Source organism: Pangasianodon hypophthalmus, chromosome 6 (assembly GCF_027358585.1).
Source record: "Pangasianodon hypophthalmus isolate fPanHyp1 chromosome 6, fPanHyp1.pri, whole genome shotgun sequence".
Taxonomy (NCBI): Eukaryota; Metazoa; Chordata; class Actinopteri; order Siluriformes; family Pangasiidae; genus Pangasianodon; species Pangasianodon hypophthalmus.
In genome coordinates this window covers 19,406,432-19,428,617 of record NC_069715.1, presented here as the reverse complement: position 1 = coordinate 19,428,617, position 22,186 = coordinate 19,406,432, and the positions used below count along the sequence as shown (strand labels likewise).

The window sequence follows — 22,186 nt, the reverse complement described above, 5'->3', positions numbered from 1 at the left end:
AGTTCCGCAAAATGTGTAATGGGTTTTTGTGTGATGTTCCTCAGCAGAAGAGGTTTTAAAAAAAAAAAAAAAAAAAAAAAAGTTGGGGGGGGGGGGGGGTGTGTGTGTTAAAATAGCAGCTTGTAGACAAATATTTTAAAGCCATGTCCCATCAGATATATAGTATAAGCTGTGAGGTTCAGTCTGTGATCACAGGCAGTGTTTGATCTGATTTGTCTAAATTCTTTACTGTGACTAGCAGTTTTGTACATTGTATTCAGTTGCAAAAAGACCGAGGTTCATACTAATACATTTATATTTTCAATGGTAAAATTTTGTATAAAATAACAGACATTTATATTTGAATATAATGTAAGATCATGCTGAAACAATCACTGCAAAAGTGTTTTGGTTTAACAGGACTGATATTCAGCTTAAATTATATATTACTAGTTCTCTAAAAAGGTCACTTTGCAATTGATTACAGTGACAAATTAGCAAGATTGTACAGAATGACACTAAAAGTGGTCAAACTCCTATGGGATTCTGTATACACCAATAAATTAAACAAATGAGTGATTGTTTCTTCATATGCAGATACAGACTTATTACTCAGCAGACTGAACAGATTGGAGTGTTTGATTCTACACCATAACCCGTTTTCACTTTCACTTTTTTCAATTACATTTCCTGTTCTCTTTGACAGGCCTGTATTTTCCCTGACCCCAGTTATCCTTATCAATAGAGTCCTAATAAAAATATAATTTTTCATTATATTATTAATTACATTGAATTTGTAATCTGCACATCAAGGCCAATGATGATATCTATAATATTGTTATGTTATTCTTTTTTTGCAGTTTCAAAATAGGTTTGGTTTCTGACAGTGAAATACTATACCAGTTTCTTTTCTGAAAAGAGTACATGTATGTAAATTGCAATTTTAGTGATCTTACCCATAAGCAACCTTCCATGCTTGGTAACATCAAATCCAAATTTTTCCTGAACAGTGTTCTCTTGTCCTTTTCAGAAACTGCTCCAAAGACACACTGACCACTCAATATGCCTCTGTATGCCAATGCATGTAATTTTGTCTGCTTTTTCTCTCTATAGATTTTTTTTCTATCTCTCTAACCTGTCTGGAACATTGAGGCAAAACTCGGTAAAAAGGGAGCATGTTAATAAATTATATATAAAACAAAAACCTCTCAATGTCAAGGAAAGTAAGGTATATTATACATTTTGTAATTTTGTATTGTCTTCCTAAAAAAAACAACCAAAAAAACCTAACCTAGCTTTACACATTGGTGTTTTCAGCATCCACCTTCTGGGAGCCTTAACAACAGTCAGTCGGAGCTGAGAGAAGCTGGCGGTGGGAGCCATCTTCCTGCATCTTCGTGTCTCTCTGAAGAGCACAATGCAAAGCTGTCAGGGCATTGTGTGTTGGCACCACCATTAAGGGTCCTGGTAGAGTACAAACGGAATGCAGCAGAGGATCGTGGGGGGAAAGGGACTTTTTAATGATAGTTTGAGATCTTGCTCTACAGCTATTCTTTAAATGAAAAAATTTGGTGTTCTCCCTTCCCTCTCCTGCCATCACAACAACCTCTCCCTGGCCTCAGATCCCCTGAAAGCCAGGTCTCACCGCACAGCCTTGTGCTTTCCACCGCAGCAGCCGCATCTCTCCCCACATCGCAGGCATGCTCGCAGGGGCAGGTAGCAGCACATGCAGGGCACAAAGAGTGACAGTGCCAGCAGTGCCATCCAGCCGGCACAGCAGAGTGGGTGTGGCCTACGGCCCAGCGAGTCTTCACACGAGCATGGCTCCCAGAACTCGCCTTCAGAGTCTGACATGCAGTGGTAGAGCAGGCTCTCAGCACACCATACACAAGTCCACTGGCGTAGGCAGTGTAGAGCTGGATCCGGAGCATCCCGGCAGCGGCCACGTCCATTCTCTGAGGCACTAAACACCGAGCGACAGTACACACAGCGTGATGAGCAGGAGGACGAGCCTTGTGGACATGGGCTGTCATCATCGGGTGAGATGGCATCTCCACCCCCACTGGTCCCACTGCCCCCTCTCTTGCGAGTCCGAGACCGGGGTGTGGCAAGTGAAGTATGGATGCAGCATGGCGAGGGTGAGCTTTTGCCCGTCTCCTGTGGGGAGCCACTTGCAGGAGATGCTCCAGACATAGCATTAGGCATACAGGTGGGTGAGGAGGAGTGGCGCCGAGAGCCTTTGGTGTCCAGCATAACAGTGACCTCACAGCCTGTAGTGCCAACACCTGCCAGTTCTTTCTCAAAGTGCACCACACACAGCTCTGACTTGTCTGGCCCACTTCCTACCATGACGCCTCCCGTCAGACCCCCAACTTTGGTCCGTGTGGCCCCTGCACGTCGGTAGTCCTCGTAACCCCGTGAGCCCCATAAATCCTTGCATGGATCAATACTGCGTAGGTCACCTTCCTCCAGCAAGGACATGGTAGGGGAGAGTGGGGACAAGGGCGAGGAGGCTGGGGGTGCCAGAGGGGAGGTTGGGGGGGCAGGAGGAGGGGGAGGAGGGGCTGGAGGGTTCAACACAGCTGATACTTGAGAAACCTGGTGCTGGCAGGACCGCCTATGGACCTGGAGAAAAGCAAGTGATGGTAGAAGTAAGTTGAGAACCGTAAATGAGGACACAAACATCCCTGCAGGTGAAGTTGCTTGGGAATTTACCACAGTTTTGCTACTAATAAAACAATAGGGAATATTTTTAACACAGAAAGCCAGTTCTTACTTCATATTTATGAATGACTTAATATTATATAATGCTTTGGCCCATAACAGTAACTGGTATATCAGCAATATAATCTGTATCTGTCACTTATCACACACATTTACTCTACATACTGTAATAGGCAGGCAAATTAAATAAAATACCTGGGCAGGGGTCTGAGTAGTGACAGCATGCCCTTCCCCATACCCAAACTCCTCTGCTGTAGAGCGGACAAAGCAAGTGGAGGAGGACTCGCTAGTCACTATGGTGATGGGCTTGGGCAACATCTCCTTTCTGCTGTTGGAGGACGACTCACTGCCTGTGTGAGACTGATACAGACTGCAAGTTATCAAACATGCAGGACCTGCTAGTGCAGGGGTGTCCAAAGTCCAGCCCACAGACAAATATTGATTGGCCTGCAGCTTCTCTCTAAGAATGTATGATAGGTGGCCCACTGGCCAACACGTTGCAATTTTCCTTTCACCTGACAGTGGCAGCAGACTGTGTTAAGCAGTTAGCTATTTTGCATGAGAATTTTTTTCTTCTCTGACTACACCTGCAAATTAATTTACTTGAATTATATTTTAATCATAGCTACAGACAAAATGCACAAAGTTAACACTGAGAAGGGGCAATTACAAAAGAGCTGGAAATGAATATTTTTTATCGGGAGCCATAGCAAATATGTGTACCTCATATGTCAAGAGACTGTTGCAGTAATTAAGGAATTTAATATCATGAGACATTATGAAACAAATCATGGTTAATGCAAAAAACATTCAGAGGATGAGAGGGCAGAGAAAATGAAGCAGCTGGAAGCTTTCCTGGCAGAAGCAACTTTTTCATGAACCATTTGTGAATTCTTGAAAGAGTTCTTAACTAAAGTGGTCAATGTCATTTGTCCCAAAATGAAACACAAATTTATGAAAATCATTTTGTGTGTCACAACTACAGCTGTCAGGTTATACCCTGCTGCAGTTATTCCATTAAAATTAAATTCACAATGTTGGAGCTTTCAAATAATATTTTAGTGATCAGCTCTCAGGTATTCTGATGTGGTCTAATCTGGCCCCCTTTGAAAAAAGTTTGGACACCCCTGTGCTAGTACTAATGGTAACAAGATGTCTTGCATCACACAGCCTAAGCACAGAAATCATGGAGGGCTAAAGACATGCAGTCCATTTGGACATACAAGGGAGGAGAAGGCATCATCCCAAAGGCTTCATTGTTTGTACCTAGACATATGGTATTTCTGCAGCTTAATATTTTTACACTTCACAACAGCTGTAAAAATACCAGCTAAAAATTACTTTCTATGAACATTGAGCACCTCATTAGCACCTTAATGGTGAATTTGGATAGTCAATAAAATTTATATTAAATTTATAAGACAAAATTACATGTGCAATTTGCATGAGTTCATTTTATCCAGTTCTTCTTACATACACTGTATGACCAAAAGTATATAGACACCTGACTATTGAACATCCCATTCCAAAACCATGGGCATTAATATTGAGTTGTTCCCCTGTTGCTGCTATAACAGCCTCCACTGTTTTGAGAAGCCTTTCCACTAGATTTTGAACCGGGGGGGTTGTGCCCATTCAACCACAAGAGCACAAGAGGTTGGGCACTAATGTGCAGCAAGAAGGCCTAGCATGAAGTTGGTGTTCCAATCCCAAAGGTGTTTAGTGGTGTTGAGGTTAGGGCTCTGTACAGGCCATTCAGGATCTTCCTCACCAACCTTGGTAAACCATGCCTTTATGGGCCTCACTTTGGACCCTTAGATACAGTAAAAGTAAATCTTAATATTAATGCATACAACAACATTCTATACAATCTTTTGTTTCCACCTTTGTGGCAACAGTATGGGAAAAACCTCATATCGGTGTTAGTGTCAGATGGCCATATAGGGTATTTTCCAAATGCTAACTAAGTAATGAGCTAAGGATTGTTGCAAGATATGGTAAAGTAAATTCTACAAGCTATCATCTTTTTATACAATAGCAAAGTAAACATGCACTTTAACACAGGAGGTTTAAGGTAGTGTATAGTCATTACACAACTGTGTAGGTGACGGTTCATGACAGTTATGATCTGCTAGAAAAAATATTACATATAAAAGGTCCACTTGTCTTGTTGGTATTTATTACTGATCTAGCAATGACATTCATAATTTAAAATATATATTTTTACAAATAATAACATCCTAGATTGTGGGCCAGTTCAGAATCTTATTCCACACAATCCATGTTGTGTACACAGTATATATACATTCACCGCCCACTTTATTAGTAATACCTTTATTAGGACTACCTTTATTATGAATACTGTCCACTTTATTAGGAAAGCAGCCCCTCTGCTCACAGGATGTTTTTTGTTTTTCACATCATTCTGTGTAAACGCTAGAGAGTGTTGTGTGTGAAAAGGAGATTCCAGGAGATCCATGCCACGGTTATAGTCACAGAGATCACACCTTTTCTTCAATCCAATGTTTGATGTGAACATTACCAGATGATCCTTACATGTATCTGCATGATTCTTTTTGCATTGTGCTTTTGAAAACTGCATGAATGTGCAGGTGTACAGGTGTTCCTAATAAAGTGGACGGTGAGTGTATATTTATACACAATATGGCCAAAAAGTATGTGGACACCTGACCATCACACCCATATGAGAGTCTTCCGCAAACTGGTGCCACAAAGTTGGAAGCAAACAATTGCCTAGAATGTCTTTGTATTATGATTTTATGTCTTTGCGTTATGATTTCCCTTCACTGGAACTAACGGGCCTACCCTATACATGTTCCAGCATGACATTGCCCCTTTGCACAAAGTGAGGTCAACGAAGACATGGTTTGCCAATGTTGGTATGAAAGAACTTGAGTGACCTACACCGAGCCCTCAACCCTTCTGAACATCTTTGGGATGACTTGGAATGCTGACTGCACACCAGGCCTTCTTGTCCAACATCAATGCCCAACCTCACTAATGATCTTGTGGCTAAATGGGCACAGATCCTCAGCGTGACATTCTGAAACCTAGTGGAAAGCCTTCCCAGAAGAGTGGAGGCAGTTATAGCAGCAAAAGGAGGACCAGCTGCATACAGTCCTAAGAAATTATTAGAATGGCAAGGACAATTCTTTTGCTTTTGCTATACGCTGAAGACATTTGTGTTTGAGATCCAAAGATGAATATGAGATGATAGATCAGAATTTCAACTTTCATTTCCTGATATTTACATCTATATGTATTAAACAACTTAGAACATGCCATCCAATTTTTAGATGAGAAAAAGTATTGGAACTGATAGTCTTAAAGTAAATAACACTTAATATTTGATTGTATATCCCTTGATCCCTGGAGGACTAGTGGTTAGACCTCGGTGCTCTTGCCTGGGTTCAATTCCTTGCCAGGGAAAAAACCTCAGCCACTCCCAGTGCCAGTTCCAAGCCCGGATAAAATTGGGGAAGGTTGCGTCAGGAAGGGCATCCGGTGTAAAAACTGTGCCAAATCAAATATGCAGATCAATCGACCCCTAATGGGAGCAGCCAAAAAAAAATTGGTGGCATATCCCTTGCTTGCAATAACTGCATCAAGCCGGTGACCCACTGATATCAACAAACTGTTGCATTCTTCTTTTTTGGTGCTTTTACAGGCTTGCACTGCAGCTGCTTTCAGTTGTTTGGAAGGGGTTCTACCTTCAGAGCTGAAATAAATGCTCAAGTTGATTAAAGTGTGGTGATCGACTTGGCCAGTCTAAAACCACTTCTCCAGTCTAAAATAGTTTTTTCCCCTGACGAAGTGCTTTGTTGAGTTGGCAGTGTGTTTTGAGTCATTGTCTTGCTACATGATGATGTTCCTCCCAATTAGATTAGATACTTCTAATTAGATACCTCCACCATGCTTGACCGATGAGCTTGTATGTTTTTGATCATGAACAAATTCTTTGTCCACACTTTGGCCTTTCCATCACTTTGATAGAGGTTATCCTGCTTGCAGCACTTTTGTGGCTCATCTCTGTATTTCTTTGTGAATTCCAATTTGGCCTTCTGATTCTTACTGCTGATGAGTGGTTTACATCTTGTGGTATAGCCTCTATAGTTCTGCTCTCAAAGTCTTCTTCGAGTGGTGGATTGTGATACCTTCACCCCTGCCCTGTGGAGGTTGTTGGTGAGGTCAATGACTGTTGTTTTTGGGGGTTTTTCACAGCTCTGACATTGTTTTTGTCATCAACTGCTGTTGTTTTCCTTGGCTGACCTGTTCGATGTCTGGTTGTTAGTACACCAGTGGTTTCTTGGTTTCACTGATATTTCAAATTGTTGTATTGGCTATGCCCAATGTATTTGCAGTGGCTCTGATCGATTTTCCCTCTTGATCGGAATAAATCAGAATTTCAGCTTTCATTTCCTGATATTTACATCTAGATGTGTTAAACAACTTACAACATGGTACCTTTTATTTGAACTCACCCTTTTTCAAGTAATCAAAAATATTGGAACATGTGACTGACAGGTGTTTCTTATTGCCCAGGTGTGCCCTGTTAGTTTGAGTGATTAAACAATTAATAGCTCTGAATATCTGCTCTTGGTTTGAGTGCTGGCGTTCACCTGTGAAGACTGCATTTGTTGTTAAAAATCAACAGCATGTGATGACAGAAGCATTGTGAGAGCTGTGAAGAAAAACCCAAAAAACATCAGTCAGTGACCTGAACAACAACCTCCACAGGGTAGGGTTGAAGGTATTACAATCCACTGTTCAAAGAAGACTTGAAGAGCAGACTGCCAACACAACAAAGGACTTCATCAGGGGACAAAAGTGGGCCAAGCCAATCACCAGACCTTAACCCAATTGAGCATGCATTTCACCCCCGGAGAGGAGACTGAAGGGAGAAACCCACAAAACAAACAACACCTGAAAGAAGCTGTGGTACAAGTCTGAAGAAGCATCACAAAAGAAGAATGCAACAGTTCGGTGCAGTCACTGGGTCACCATCTTGATGCAGTTATTGCAAGCAAGTTTTACTCAACCAAATATTAAGTGTTATTTAGTTAATTTACTTTAAGACTATCAGTTCCAATATTTTTTGCTCACCTAAAATTTGGGTGGTCTGCTCCCCAAGATGCCATGTACTAAGTAGGGGACTGTGTGTGTGTGTGTATGTGTGTGTATATATATATATATATATATATATATATATATATATATATATATATATATATATATATATATATATATACACATACATATATATATATATATATATATATATATATGTGTATACATACTGTGTATACTGTGTACACAGTATAAACAGTCAGGTCCATAAGTATTTGGACAGTGACACAATATTTATAATTTTGCCTCTATACACCACCAAGCAGTTAAGATGTGATTGAAGCAGTTAATATGTGACAAAACAAAAAATATTGCATTAACCGTTTGGGAATTACAGCCATTTTTTACATAGTCCCTCTATTTTCGCAGGCTCAAAAGTAATTGGACAAAGTAACATAATAATAAATATTAGAATTATTTTTAATACTTGGATGCAAGTCCTTTGCAGCCAATGAGTGCCTGAAGTCTAGAGCCCATGGACATCACCAAATGTTGAATTTCCTCTCTTGAAATGCTTTGCCAGGCCTTTACTCCAGCTGCCTTCAGTTGGTGCTTGTTTGTTGGGTCTTCTGCCTTCAGTTTTGTCTCCAGTAAGTGAAAAGCATGCTCAATTGGGTTGAGGTCAGGTGACTGACTTGGCCATTTAAGAACATTCCATTTCCAAGCTCTTGGGTTGCTTTCGTGGTACATTTTAGGTCATCAGCCATCTGTACTGTGAAGCGCCGTCCTATAAGTTTTGCAGCATTTGACCAATTTCCATTGGCAGCCATACATACCCATGCCATAACACTGCCTCCACATGTTTGACAGATGATGTGGTATACTTTGGATCATGAGCCCTTCCTTTCCTTACCAATACTCTTCTCTTCCCATCATTCTGGTACAAGTTAATCTTGCCTCAGAACTGGGCAGGCTTTTTTTTCTAAGAGTTTTTTTTTTTTTTTTTTTTGCAAAGTCTAATCTGGCCTTTCTGTTCTTGAGTGTTACCAGTGGTTTGCATCTTGAGGTAAACCCTCTGTATTTACATTCATGAAGGCGTCTCTTGATTGTAGACTTTGACAATGATACGCCTACCTCCTCCAGAGTATTCTTGACTTGGCTAAATGTTGTGAAGGGGTTTTTCTTCAACAAGGAAAGAATTCTGCTATCATCCACTTTAGTTGTCTTCTGTGGTCTTCCAGGCCTAGTGTTAGGTGTTGCTGAGCTTGGCAGTGCATTCCTTCTTTTTAAGAATGTACCAAATTGTTGATTTGGCCACTCCTAAAGTTTCTGCTCTCTCTCTGATAGGTCCGTTTTATTTTTTCAGCCTAACAATGGCGTCCTTCACTTGGATCGACACCTCTTTGGACTGCATAGTGAGAGTTCCCATGAACAGCTACCAAATGCAAATTCAACACTTGGAATCAAGTCCAGACCTTTTATCTCCTTAATTTGTCATGAAATAAGGAAGAAACAGGCCACATCTAGCCATTAAACTGCTTGTCAGTCAATTGTCCAGTTACTTTTGAGCCTGTGAATATGGATAAAAATATGGAGCCTGTGAATATTTTGTTAAACCCCTTAAATTAAAGCTGAAAGTCTACACTTCAATCACATCTTGATTGCGTCATTTCAAATGAGGTACTATACAGAGGCAAAATTACAAATATTGTGTCACTGTCTAATAATATAGTGTGTGGACAATTATTTGTATATTTATAGTTTGATGTACAGTGGATATAAAAAGTCTACACTTCCTTGTTAGATTAATCATGTTGTCAGCATCATAGGAAACATTTTACACCCCCACTTAAATTTAAATTTCATTTGGCAATTTTATTCCACTCTTTCTTTCAAAAAATTTCCAGATCAATGAAATACAGGGATCTCCTTTGCACAGCACTCGAGTCATTCCACAGGTTTTCGATAGGATTTAGATCTGGGCTCTGACTGGCCATTCCAAAATATTGATCTTCTTCTTCTAAAGCCCTTCTTCCTTTGTTGACTTGGATTTGTGCTTTGGGTGACTTTGGCAGGCTTGGATGGGTTTTTCCCCCATGAGAAATAGCTTCCATTTAGCTACCCTACCCCATAGCCCAGATATGTGAAGATTACAAGAGATTGTTGTCACATGCAGGGAGTGGCCAGTACATGCCAGATATTCTTGCAGCTCCTTTAATGTTGCCATAGTTCTTGGCAGCCTCCCTGATAAGTTTTCGTCTTGTCCTTTCGTTAATTTTGGAGGGAATGTCTGTTCTTGGTATTGTCACTATGGTGCCCCATTTTCTCCACTTGATGATGGCCTTCACACTGTTCCATGGTATGAATCACTGATATCTCTTTTTTAAATTCTTTTGTATTGTCCTGACCAATACCTTTCAACAAAGAGGTCCTGTACATGCTTTGTCAAGAAAATCTTACAGTAACAGCATGTCTTTATTTGGGGTTTAATTAGAATCACTTTAGGTTTATGATAATTGCTTTATAACATGAGTTTGTGAGAATGTGATTGGTTAATTCTGAGCAGAGTCACATGCCTCATTATAAAAGGGTGTGCACACTTGGGCAACCAGATTGCTGTAAGTTTTTTCCCCAAAACGTTTCTGTTTGTTCTTCACTTGGATTTTTTTGGTTGCTATATCACATTAAAGGTAGAGAAAGATCTGACATGATTTATCTTGGTTTCATTTTTTTTAACATCACATAAACCTGCAATTTTAATATGGGTGTATAGACTTTATTTTATATCCACTGCATATCTATTGTAATAAAAATAATGTTTAGTCTTCAGTGTAACTCCTAAAAGAAACCATTAGTAAGTCTATTAATCACGAATTCAATCACTGAGGTTTATCTGGCTTAATATTAGTGGAGTAGGTGAAATACATGGGCTTGTTTTGTCCTTGGACTGTATTTTAACCATGTATTACTTAACAGCGTAAAAGTCATGAGGTGATAAATAGACTCACTGCTTGACCATCATCTTCAGTGTCTCCTTCTTCTGGCGTGGAGGAAGAAGGAGAGTCAAAGCCTTAAAGGCAAGTTATTGAAAAACAAGGAGATTTAGATTTTCTCTTGAAAAAAAAAAAGATTGTGGACATTATCATTAAAATGCAGTGCTCACAAAGATTGTAATTTCTTTCACATGATAAACTAAAGAAGTTTAATCATAACATTCCACAAAACAAAAGTCTGTCACATAACCGAAATGTATTTTTATAATCCCATCAATATCATTGTTTTATGCCTTCAGGTTCTTGGCATACCTTTGTCCAGCTTGTCAAGGACAATTTGAAGGCCCTTCTCAAAAGAAATGGCATCAGCTGGACTCTGGAAGGTCAGGCCAAACTTTCTCTCCTCCACACGCCAGTGATGGAAGATGGGGTTCACCTTGTTGTAGATCAGACCCTTTTGAATGGCACATTCGAGCACGGGCTACATAAAAAGAGAAGGGTCAGTGTGGGTCTGAGAATAAGTTGGCACATTGACGTCACATATATTCTCTAAACTGCTGACCCAAAGAGGGCATAAGTCAGAGTCCTGTGAAAAAATGGTGAGTCAGTTGGAGACAGGCATGAACACACACGCACACACTCACTGCTCGATCGCGCAGCCGCTCTCCACGTATGACATACTCCTTCTGCCCTTGGCTTTCGGAACTCCTCCCTTTACAGATGACAACGTGGCTGAGGCCTCCACCTCCAAGGGGCACCCAGCCGCCACTAGAATCGTCACGTGTCATCACCACTGCTCGGACACGCACGCTGTAAGGGAGGTGTGAGGTGTGAGGACACAGGCTAGTAGAGCATCAGACATCAGAAGCACTCGCATACAAAAACACTTAAACACCTACATAAATGCATATGGCACACAAACATCCAACATTATCCACCCACCTTAATACATGCACACATACACGCACAGGTGCATACCCAAACATCAAAATAACAAACAAACACAGTTCTACTGAGAGACGAACAAAACAGCAGATAATTCCACACAGTTTGGGTGGAAAAAGAGCAGAAATGGCAGAAGTAGTCTTGACATTTTGGGTCAAGGTGTGTATGACAAGTAGTCTTGTGGAAATTATGAATATTTTGTTCACTACAGATTACTTTTTATTGATCTACTAAAAAGGATACTATTATATAAACAGACATATAAGATAAATTATGATTTGTCTAATCTTGGTCGTAAAACATGAGTGGTTTCCATTTATATCCATTCTACCATCAGCTTTAGGCTGAAAACTCCGCCAGTGAGGCACAATTATATCAATGGCAGGAAGGCAGTGCGAGTTTTAGTGAATGATCACGTGAGGGAGGGAAACGTATTCTCGCTTTCAATACAGGAAACTCAACATATTCACAGAGATAGTTATTTTAATATTGTTTGCTGCTTGGTGTAAACCGAGATGGGACAGAAAGGTTGAATACGTTCATATGAAACAGCATTGTACAAAGAGGTAGGTAATAAATTAATGGCAACAATGAAATTGCACTTAATAAAATTTTTTTTAAAAAAAAATGTCGAGACAGAGATGGCTCAGCCCGAGTGACCTGGAGGGAGAAAGAGAAATCCACTGAGCATTTCTCTCAGAGATACATCAATGAACGCGCCCATTAGCCATACGAGGCCCGTGCTGTGTGAGCACAGCCACAATGTTACCGCGATATTTTTCGACATCAGTATTCCCAATTTAAGACATGCTATAATAAACGCGAAGGATCACACACATATTTGATTCAGAGATTCGTCGAAATTCTGTGCTGCTAATTATTTTAAGACATTACGTTCTCCTCTCTCTCCCACCTATCGCCAGCTCACATCCGCACTCACTCGCGCATCGCCACAAGCAGTTTTATGAATGAAATACAATAAAAGTGGCGGATTAAAAAAAAGTGATATGCTATAAGAGTGTATAAAACGCAATTGTTGAGAAAAGGAAAGATGAGTGGGTGCAAGAAGGAATGGAGGAAGCAAGCGCTGGGTTGGGGGGAGGGGGCGACATGAGGAAAGGAAGAAGAGGAGGGGGTTGAGGAAGAGGGGGAGAGAGAAAATCGCATTTCATTCATAAAGTTTGGCTTTAAAAACCATAATGAAACTCGAGGCGCGTTGATAAAAATTCATAAGGAAGTCCCCCTCTCGTTTCTATCAAGCTACATAAGTCAATGCGATCCGCAACGCGATAAAGGTCGAAAAAACGCCATATTTTTGGATTTATTTTCCGGGTACATCTACACATTCCGTGACATATTTCATTGCTACGTGAACTGTGCAAAAATATCTGGACAAAAACGTGCCATTGCGTATTTTGAAGGAAGAAGATGTACTGGCAATCTATTTGTCTTTGGTACGGCGTTTCCAGTCAAATATTTCTACACTATGGTTCAGACCAAATGGATATAAATGATCTGGGTATATTACTTTCACAGATTTATGTAGAAAATAATGTACACTGTTGATAGCTAAAGAGACATATTTTTAAATATATATATATACATCAGCATTCCGTGGTCGTATGACCGTCTTAGAGGTGGTAAAAAAAAAAAGGAAAAAAAAAATCTGTTCCACAGCCCATCGGTTTAGTCTTCTGCAATGTTTGGTCAAATAAAATGTAAGGACTTACTCGCCCTCCATGGCTCGGTGTTGCTTGCCGCTTCGAGCTGGCTGCCCCCGGTCTCCTGTCTTTTTTATTTCCCTTCTCACCAGAACACACACGCACGCTTACTCTCGCTCTCTCTTGCTCTTTCGCTCTCTGTCACACACGCACGCACGCACGCACCCCCCCACCCCCCCAAAAAAATATACGTAAACGCACAGTCTATCTTAAACGCGCTCGCTGTTTTCATTTTCTTATCTTTTTTGTGTCCACCTTTACATTTTGTGGTGTATTAGGATAGGACTGGAGGTTGCAGCAGCCATTTTCCGTTGGTTATAGCGGCAGCATTCTCTCTCTCTCCTCTCTCTCTCTCTCTCCTCTCTCTCCTCTCTCTCTCTCTCTGTCACTCCCTCCCTGTTTCTTTTCTTTTCCTTGTACGCTACCTGCCGTGTTTCCTTCTGACCATCGCAGCACCAGAACAACAGATCACTCACCAGTTTCAGCGGATGACATCTAGTGCAAATGGCAATTTTACAAGTCAGTTCTTCGCGATACATCGCCTATCGGATACGTCTTTACTCGGTTGCGATCACCAAATGTCTTTCTCCAAAGAACGTTAGGTCCCTTGTCACAATAATGTAGTGCTTTTTGACGTGAGTCAACAGCTGGACTTAAAAATAGATAGCGTATATAACATTGCCTAGATTAACCTACTAATTTGTGAGCATGGAGATATCAGTAATTCAATAATCGAACATTTAATGCTACTGGCATCAAAGGCCTCATAACAGCAGCCTAGACGTTAGCCGTGATACTGTTCAGTACCTTGGAAAGCTCCTTTGAGGCTCCCATTGTAGACGACGCAGAGCCAGTGGAGCCACGACAGAATTCTTCCTTGTTTCCATTGAGTTGTCTCTCCATTCATGTACAACTCCCATTCATTTTTTACTGAGAGTCAAAGCACACAGCCTGCCATTGATAAACAACCACTGCATATTACAGAGGTTTTCACCTAAATAGATTTTATTCCTCTAATAAAATGAATGTAGAGCATAACATTTCTGTTTTGCATTTTTGAAATGGAATAAATATTATGCAGTATTAATGGCGCATTCATTAAAACAGGTCTGCACGTGTCCGAGTGTTTTTAACGTGTTTTTTAAGCAGTACACGAGCGATCTACGAGGCACAAGGAGTGCTTATTTTCATATGAATTTCCATGGTTACTAGACAAGGTCCATGGCTATCTAGCTTTGGAAAGCAAACAGAAAGATGAGTAACAGAAACTTCCATGAACCTCTGAGTAAAATAGGTCAGAATGGGATGAACATATCTGTGGATTAGGTTCTCTCTAAGGTGTGTTCACTTGATTTCACTAAATGTTCACTCAAGGCTAAATTTTCCTGACAAATAGGTTAACTATGTTAGCCAAGGTTACCTAACTATGGTAGAATAAGGATTAAGACTAGTTAATTTAATTAGTCTGTGACATTGTGATATTTATTTGTTTTAATCTTAACATGATTTTCACAAAAACATAAAAAATAATTCTATAATATAACTATTCTATTCGGTAGTTGAACAGTTTCTGGCCCTGAACTCCAGCACAATGGACTTAAAATATATCATCAACGACGATGAAGTACACAATATAATTTATAATTTATGGACTGAATAATGTAAGAATCACAGTCTTTTTTAGTGTACAGTCTCACTTGTCAACAAACCAAAAGTAAGTAGGCTTTAAATAAATCAAGACTTTAAGTAAAATAACATAATCATACATAAAATTAAGACATGTAAGTCTTGTCTTAAGTGAATGAAATACACTCACTGGCTACTTTATTAGGAACACCTGCACACTTGATCATTCATGCAATCATCCAATCATAAAATAATGCAGATATAAGTCAAGCGCTTAAGATAATGTTCTGTTGTTGCAGAAATCTAGGTGAGAGAAAAACAATCTCACAGTCTTTGAGAGAGAAAATCAACCTTCTTTATTCAGGATCCTGGAGAATGGTTTCATACAACACCAACATGTAGAAAGGCTCTGAAGGTAGGGCCTTTGGAGCAAGATTATGTACTATCTCTATCTAAACAGCTGCAAAGGCCCCCTGGGGAAGATGTCCCCACAAAATCTTCCCTAATGGCCCTGTGTACAACAGGTATCACATGAGATCAAACATCTCATATAATGTTCATCAACATCATTAGAATTATCAAAGTTCCACTTATCTTCAGATTTTTACGAAATCACCACAAATCCCATATTTGTATGGTGTCCTGAAGACATACTGCTTCAGCTGTTTTACTATCAGTTGGTTTGTATGTCAGTTTTACACACACACAGACTAGCGTATATAGGAAATATTTTCAGTCCGTAGTCACATTATATAATACAGAACCAAAAACTGATTATTTATTGATTACACACAAAATTGGTTAATAAAACAAAATCATTTCAATCATTGGTTAAAAAAACATTTCACATCAGAATGAAGAAAATGTGATGTCAGTGAGTTTGTGTGGCATGGCTGTTGGTGCCAGACGGGCTGGGTTGAATATTTCAGAAACTGCTGATCTCCTAGGATTTTCATGCACAACAGTCTCTAGAATTTACACAGAATGGTACAGAAAATAAAAAACACCTAGTGAGAACTTTTCTGCATATGAATCTGTGCCCAGAATCTGATGTCTGATGTGAACATTAACTGAAGCTCTTGACCTGTATCTGCATGATTTTATGCACTGCACTGTTGATACATGAATGGCTGATTGGGTAACTGCATGAATGATCAGGTGTTCAGGTGTTTCTAATGAAGTGGGCGGTGAGTTTATATTTAGTGGGTTTCCAGACAGTAGCTGCATAAGAGTTTTATTGATTTATTGATTAACTACTATGATCTTACACAGAGCTTTAAACAACTTCACCAAATTACCTGGTCAATCATGCTGAAAGCCTTGAATATACCTGGTAGTTCATTTGGCAACAGATAATGTTCTGGCCATGTGTCTGTTTATTATGATTGTCATCCCATGAATGGCCTGCTTTACTGACACTTCCTTGAACCTTGTGTCAAAACAACTCTCGAAGTGAATTTTAATCTCTTGAACTCAAGATGTGGAACAAAAAACAACAAATATTGTGTTGCCTACCCAAAATATGCCATTCAACTATATTTGGTACAGTACTTACAAGAGATTAAAATAAACAGTCATATTATGGTGTGTATATATCTTCGGCAGCCTATAAAAAAGTCTTTAAATGCCTAAAGGACTACCTGCTAACTGAGACATTTTGTATTTAGCTGTTACTCACTGAGAAAGCATGGGCAATACTCAGTCTGAGCAGGAGCTGCAAAAGAAAAATTTACCAGGCAGAAAGACATGGACCAGGAAAAAAGGGGGCGGAGAGCCCACACCAAGCTGGACCATCACTTTCTAATATCCTAAATACTTACCATGAGCGGCAGTTCAGTTGGCCCTTGGAAGTCATTTGTGAGCATTCTGGAAGCACTAACAAACCTACATCAAACACTCTACCAGCCTCAATGTCTGTGTTGACTTTTTTTTTTCAGCTTCACTCCTAGAAACCCTTCATAGCACAGCTTTACATTTGGTTTGTCAATAATCATTCTGCTTTCCTTTGCCCCCAAAAGCCTCAGCTGTATTAAAAGAGGCTTATCAAGAAACTCTGCTCCCAGAAATAGTTCAACCCTTGGAAAAGACAGACCATAATGCGAAAGAGAACAAGAAACCTCTGACAACTAAAGCTACCATCCACGCACCACATACAATTACACTGATGTCACAGTCTGAAACCACAACATTGTATCTCAAAAACCTGAGATCACAGCTAAGCACTCAGATGATGAAAACAAAAGTCATACAGAAATTATTTATGGGTTTGGAAAACATGTAACTGTTGTAGGTACTTACTACTTAATAATGATTATGGCCGTACTTTTCTTTAGGTAATCAGTCTCATAAAATTAATTGGATTAATATTCAGGGCTTTCGTTATTAGAAAAATGATTAACTATAATTAAATTGTTATTAATTAATTTTACCAATATCGCTTGCCATAAATCAACTATTATTACTTAATTATTAAGTAAGAATAATAATAGTGACAAACAGTTATCTGAAGGTTTGGAGATATTCAGTAGTTTTCAGTTTGGATCTGAGAAACAGCAAACAATATCGGTTCAACAGAATAACATTTACTGAGCACATAAATCAGCAAACACAAATTTGTAGTAATGGATAATAGAACCTTTAATGAAGTTTGAATGAGGAGATGTGCGTGTGTGTTTCTGTGTGTGTGTGTGTTGCATTGGTATGTGAATGCACGTGAACAGAGGGGTGTGCTCACACTTGGTTTGAGAACAAAGGGAGAGTTCTGATGCCTCCTCTTCTATGCACAAAGGAGGAGTAAACTAAATGCTGGGAAATTTAGAAAGAAGGTTTCCACACCATGTGGGTACCAGGAACAGACTTTTAAATAACTGGGATGGATTTATAGGGAGCTCTAGCTCCAGTCCCCTTGTTCGAATGAGTGGATTAAAAATGAGCGACATGATACGCTTACCCAGTTATAAGTAAATAACCAAATAACACCAGAATCATGATAACACTGTTCATGGATGAATGTTATTGGCTCTGGATGTAATAAACTAGGTTTAATTCAGAGACCAAACAGGAAAATGACAGCCTTAGTATGAGATCACATCCAAAAGGGGCTTGCGGTGATGTGAGGAGAGAGAAAGAGAAGAGAATATCAAAGCAGTCCATCACGTGGTCTGAGGTGAGCTGGGGCAAAAGAGGTTGTTTCTGTAGAGCTGGTCTCTTTGGTTCCACTCATGACTGAGCCCTTGGGGATTTATATCCCAGGGGGGTCTCAGGTGAAGTCACCTTCTTCCCAAAGGATGCAAGAAGTGGTGGCATCAGCTAATGGCTAGTGGAAGTTTAGGTACCTGCATCCCCCTTGTTCTGCTGGATTATGGCATTGTCTTAGTCCTGAGGAGCACAAAGGTTACCTATGCAGCCCAAAAATGTGTGGGGTTTATACCCATTATGAGTGTCCACAGTCTGTTAGGGTCCATTTCCAAGATGAATCGTTAAATCCACGGTTGGTAGACGACCCATAGGGATCCTGGAAGACCGTAAGCATCTAGTCAGTTCATTACAGACTGTGAGCATCTTGACAGTTATTCTAACATTGAACACTAAGCAAAACTTACATGAAACACTACTAACAATCGGGATTATAAATAAAACCACACATCACTAAATACTCGTTTACTAAAAAAGTTAAATGAAGAAAGCATAGAAAAGAACGAGGACTTGTTTAATTATGAGTGAGTGCATCTCTGACCCTTGGTGAGGAGAGAAGGAGAATATCAAATGGTATAAGGTGTAGGTTTTAAGGAATGTGGGTGATTACGTCAATCCTGGAATACAGTGTTTGTATATATCTGAAGAGCAAGAAGCACAGACTTGCAGTCATGAGCCGGCCAGTGAGGGTAAGTATCAGAGCACAAGAGCAAAGTGCTTACTACGCTCCAGGGCTCAGATGACTTCCTGACTGTAGGATTCATAAGTGTTGCTTGAAGTCCAAATTGATCTAAACTAACTTTTTGGTTTTGAACAGTTTCGGTCCCCAGCAGAAGTTGCTGTTGGACGGTGTCATACAGGTTCAGACCGTGGCCTCTAAAGGCATCCATTAGCCCAAGCTCTGTCTTGTACTGTTTTGGCCTAAAGTGGTACAAGACAATGTCATCCAGGTGAGCTGTGACACCTGGTGAAACCCTAAGGAAGACAGTCTGATTTGGGAGCTTCATCCTAGTGGCTGTGTCATGATGGTCATATGTGAATGTGATCTCCTGCCTAGGTGTGTTATTGAACCATTTATCACCTGCTCTTTCCACCCTAGTCTCTGTAATGTCATACCTAACAGACACATTAGCCTTATACTTCACATAAGTGGCCCCCGCTCTCATGTCACACAGGTTCTTGGCCATATCCTAAATGAATGCTTTGCTTGGGCAGACCTACTGGATATTCTTAGTGGTACTGCACGTCTTAGAAATGAGATACAGAGAAGACATTTCTTCATGATAAGCTAACATAGGTGGAGTCTTAATGTGTACATTACTGTCCCAAAATCCTACTTTGAGTATGGATTTGAGCTTGTAAATATTTTGTGCACCAGTAACGGGGAGGTTAAGGAGAAACCCCACTCCCATTCTTTGTGGATAGACAGAAATTGAGATTGCACTCCCAAGGCTGGATGCTATGTGCACTTGCAAGGTCTAAACTGTAGTGTCAGTCATGGATCTTATAATATGCTCAACCATATCAAGTGAGATCATGTAGGACGTAACGTACTTTCACTTAGGCTTGTCACCAAAGAACTAACTTGGCTTGTCAGGTCCTGCATAAATTGCTTAACCATGTTAAGATCTATTAGATCAAACTTGACTGCTTTGAATTCTCATACCTACATAGGAATAACATTCATGAAATCTATCAGTTGGGATTAAGGCCTCATCACAGCACTGAGACAGTGCTGATTAAATTGGTGAATTATTGTAATGCCTTGCTGTCTGGATGTTCCAGTAAGTGCATAAACAAGCTCCAGTTAGTCCAGAATTCAGCAGCCAGAGTCCTTACTAGGGCAGTGTGGATAAGACCACATCTTATCCACACTGCACTGGCTCCCAGAAAAATTTCACATTGATTATAAAATACTATTATTGATTGACAAACACTGAATGGTCTCACACTCCAGTACTTTCACTCATCTGGTGCTTTATGATCCACCATGCCTACTTCGATCAAAAGGTGCAGGCTCTTTGTTGGTACATTGAATAATGAAGGCTACAGCTGGGGGCAGAGCTTTCTCGTACAAAGCTCCACAGTTATGGAACAGCCTTCCATTTAGTGTTCAGGACTCAGACACTGTCTCAGTCTTAAAGTATAGGCTGAAAACATATTTGTTTAGTCAAGCATTTTTTTCAGTAAGCTTTTCTCTTAGGTAAAGGTGCAGAATGTTTTGGTAAACTGGGATGTTGCCCCTACTCTAATGCATTCACTCAGGTTGGTTGAACAGTGCAGTGGCTGGCCGCTTCATATCTGTGTTACCTTCTGGCTCTCCCTTTTAGTTAGTCTTGTGGAGTCCCTGCATACACTGTACACAATTTACATCTTCTTAATCATTACAGGACAAGAGCACACCTAATAATCTGTATTCTTTTTCTCTTTCCCCTCCCCCATTTCTTTCTCTCCTTGAGCTACATTTTATTCCCGAGATACCAGTGATCATGACTCTTTCTGCCATCCAGACCTGTCTGCTCCCTCCTGATGGCCCACTTCTGCTTGGAGCTTTCATCACTTGAAAATCACTCACTGCTGCTGAAGATGACCTTGCATGGATAGCCTAAAGATCACCATGAGATTACTGTGGATGGTACCACACAGACACCCTAAAGATGGTTGTGGATGTTCTTCTTTGGATAATCTAAAGACTGCAATTGCTAAGAACAGTTTACATTCAAGTCTCCATCATCGAACAGTTTAACTTTTGTTTAATACAATAGCCTTAAAGTTAAAACTCTAATGATGCTCATACTCAAGTTCCTGTTAACACAATTGACATTATAGAAGAGAAATTATTTATAATCACATTATCCGGTGTCACCCAGAAGAGGATGGGTTCCCTTTTGAGTCTGGTTACTCTCAAGGTTTCTTCTTCTTCTTGAATCAGGGAGTCCTCGCCTCAGACTTGCTCATTAGGGATATATTGAAAATTTTCATTTAAATTTTATATCTGGATTTCTGTAAAGCTGCTTTGTGACAATGCCCATTGTTAAAAGTGCTATATAAACAAAATTGAATTGAATTGAATGTATAGAGCTATTAGCAATGCTTAATGAGTGTTTACCATACAAATGGTGCCTTGCATGTTTTTGCCAATGCCATGTATCCGTTGCTGTTGAAACAGTATCTGCTGATGAAATTTGCTATTGTGCTATGAAGATATGAATAAGGAGTGAATTTGGATACCAGGAGTCACATCTTTTGAAAGGTATATGGAATGTGGAAAAGTTACTGTAGCAACATGCTTGTAGGCTGTTACATTAGGTATGGCTAAAAATGTGCAAAACTATCGTTAATATCTTTAATGGCAATATATTTAATTTGCTATTGTGCTATGAAGATAAGGGAGTGAATTTGGATACCAGGAGTTGTGTCTTTTGAAAGGTATTGGGAATGTGGAAAAGGTACTGTAGCTACATGCTTGTGGGCTGTTACATTAGGTGTGGCTAAAAATGTGCAAAATCAAAATTCAAAACTGTACTCAGTCAGGTCAAATTCAGGTTACAAAATAAATCACTCTACTAGAAATGGAAACAAACTATATGTTCTATCGCTAATTAAGCCCCAACTGTAAACATGGTAATGCGTAACATTTTTAGAGTGTGACTGTTCATATTGTCCATCATTGAGGAAAATACTGCATATATATATATATATATATATATATATATATATACACCGGATCATTGGGCCGCATGTTTGATTATATATATATACACACACACACACACATATATATATATATATATATATATATATATATATATATATATATATATATATATATATAATTTGTATATATTATATATATATCAGATGGGTCCCTGATGGGGTCCCTGGTGGGCTTTTAAGGATCCCATGCTGTCACCA

At 39.7% G+C, this 22,186-nt stretch overlaps 1 protein-coding gene across 1 annotated transcript; it reads right to left on the bottom strand.

Annotated features, from left to right (window-relative positions):
- Window positions 1–97: 97 nt before the first annotated feature.
- spred3 (sprouty related EVH1 domain containing 3) lies at window positions 98–13,607 on the bottom strand. Its single transcript, XM_026913387.3, has 6 exons — window positions 13,460–13,607; window positions 11,429–11,594; window positions 11,097–11,265; window positions 10,800–10,861; window positions 2,899–3,063; window positions 98–2,604 (listed from the first exon to the last, which is right to left on the bottom strand). Exons 1-6 carry the CDS (start codon window positions 13,468–13,470, stop codon window positions 1,621–1,623), a joined length of 1,557 nt encoding a protein of 518 aa, XP_026769188.2. The 5' UTR covers window positions 13,471–13,607; the 3' UTR covers window positions 98–1,620.
- Between the last annotated feature and the right edge of the window lie 8,579 nt (window positions 13,608–22,186).

Excerpts from the sequence above, each read along its gene's own strand:
- spred3 (XM_026913387.3), bottom strand. Across the intron at positions 10,862-11,096 it reads CCTTGACAAGCTGGACAAAG|GCTTTGACTCTCCTTCTTCC; the intron begins GTATGCCAAGAA and ends CTTGCCTTTAAG. Across the intron at positions 3,064-10,799 it reads CTGAAGATGATGGTCAAGCA|TCTCACACAGGCAGTGAGTC; the intron begins GTGAGTCTATTT and ends AGTCTGTATCAG.